At 47.3% G+C, this 1804-nt stretch overlaps 1 protein-coding gene across 1 annotated transcript in view; it reads right to left on the bottom strand.

Moving 5' to 3' along the window:
• SRL (sarcalumenin) overlaps positions 1-1804 on the bottom strand; it is a 50089-nt gene that overhangs the window by 10492 nt on the left and 37793 nt on the right. Inside the window, exon 5 of the mRNA XM_037729911.1 lies at positions 1679-1697. Coding sequence (XP_037585839.1) covers positions 1679-1697 — 19 coding nt within the window. The remainder of the gene's footprint in view (positions 1-1678; positions 1698-1804) is intronic.

The raw sequence follows: 1804 nt of genomic DNA, 5'->3' as shown, positions 1-1804 counted from the left end.
AAAAAAAAAAAAAAAGTGCTGTGGATGGAGGATTCCGAAACTATGTATTCTAGTATTACTTAAATAAGCAAATGCATTATAGATAATGGGAGTCAGGGTCATTACTGTTCTCAGAGAGAGTTACAAATATGGAAAAGGAAAAGCTAAAATTAATCCTGTGGCATTACATTGTAATTGGAGGGTTTTTATATAGATGATGGATAGAGATACTGGTATATGCAGGATATAAATTGGTATATGCATTATATAAATTACAGACATGAGCCACCATGCCCAGCCTAATTTTTGGTTTTTGTTTGTTTTTTGAGATTGAGTCTTGCTCTGTTGCCCAAGCTAGAGTACAGTGGTGTTATCTCAGCTCACTGCAACCTCTGACTCCCAGGTTCAAGTGATTCTCCTGTCGTAGCTTCCTGAGTAGCTGCGATTACAGGCACGTGCCACCATGCCCAGCTAATGTTTTGTATTTTTAGTAGAAACGGGGTTTCATCATGTTGGCCAGGCTGGTCTCAAACTCCTAACCTCGTGATCCGCCTGCCTCGGGCTCCAAAGTGCCAGGATTACAGGCCTGAGCCACTGCACCTGGCCCTAATTTCTGTATTTTTTGTAGAGACAGTGTCCTACTATGTGGCCCAGGCTGATCTCAAACTCCTGGGCTCAACCCATCCTCCTGCCTCGGGCTTCCAAAGTGCCAGGATTACAGGCATGAGCCACCAGGAGGGTGCTGGTTTTCCAGAGCATGACGTGACCATGCAGGAGAAGAGCACACAGCCATCAGAGGGAAGGAGGGAAGTCTCCACACACACAGCTCACATAACAGGATCCCATGTTCATACAATCAAAAAGGACATCCTTCTATGCACTCACACATGCAGAGGAAAGGCCTGGAAGTCTTCACAAGAAACTATAATGGTGGTTTTCTCTGGGAGTCGAATTAAAGAAGGTGGAGATCAAGAATGGAATTTGTATTTTTTGATGTATGCTATTCTGTACTATTTGAATGTTTTGCAACAAGTGTCTTATTTTTATTATTTTGAAAACCAATTTTGCAAAGAATCCAGGCCCAAGGGAAGCAGATGGGGAAGGGCAATAGGAGGAGTGGAAGGAATGGGCGATCAGAGGGCTTAGGCACCACCGGTGAGTAGATGGTGGGCACCTGCGGGCTCTGGAGCACAGGTGCTCCAGAGGGATCCAAATCAGCATTATCACCCTTGAAGACTCAAATATGCACGACTGAAGTATAAAGGCTTAAAACCAAAATGCTATCTGGTAAAGCATTGCACTCTGCTGGTGAAAGGGTAGTTCCTCTGACAGAAGTGACATCCTTTCCAACTCCCGGGGGGAGCCCAGACCCAGAACCATGGGTCCTCGCACACATCACAAACCAGCTCCTGAACCTGTGTCGGCACCAGGGGAGTCCGGTCTGGTTAGTGGTACAGCCCTGCTGACAGGCCTGCACCGTACACGTGCTCTCATGCCCTGCCTGTGATCTCATGCCCTACCTGTGATCTCATGCCGTACCTGTGATCTCATGATCTCATGCCCTATCCATGATCTCATGCCATACCTGTGATCTCATGCCGTACCTGTGATCTCATGCCGTACCTGTGATCTCATGCCCTACTTGTGATCTCATGCCCTACCCGTGATCTCATGCCATACCTGTGATCTCATGCCATACCTGTGATCTCATGCCATACCTGTGATCTCATGATCTCATGCCCTACCCATGATCTCATGCCCTACCCGTGATCTCGTGCCCTACCCGTGATCTCGTGCCATACCCGTGATCTCGTGCCCTACCCGT

Source organism: Cebus imitator, unplaced genomic scaffold, assembly GCF_001604975.1.
Source record: "Cebus imitator isolate Cc_AM_T3 unplaced genomic scaffold, Cebus_imitator-1.0 Scaffold322, whole genome shotgun sequence".
Lineage (NCBI taxonomy): Eukaryota > Metazoa > Chordata > Mammalia > Primates > Cebidae > Cebus > Cebus imitator.
The sequence above is the reverse complement of the archived record's forward strand: the minus strand, read 5'-3'. Positions and strand labels throughout refer to the sequence as shown.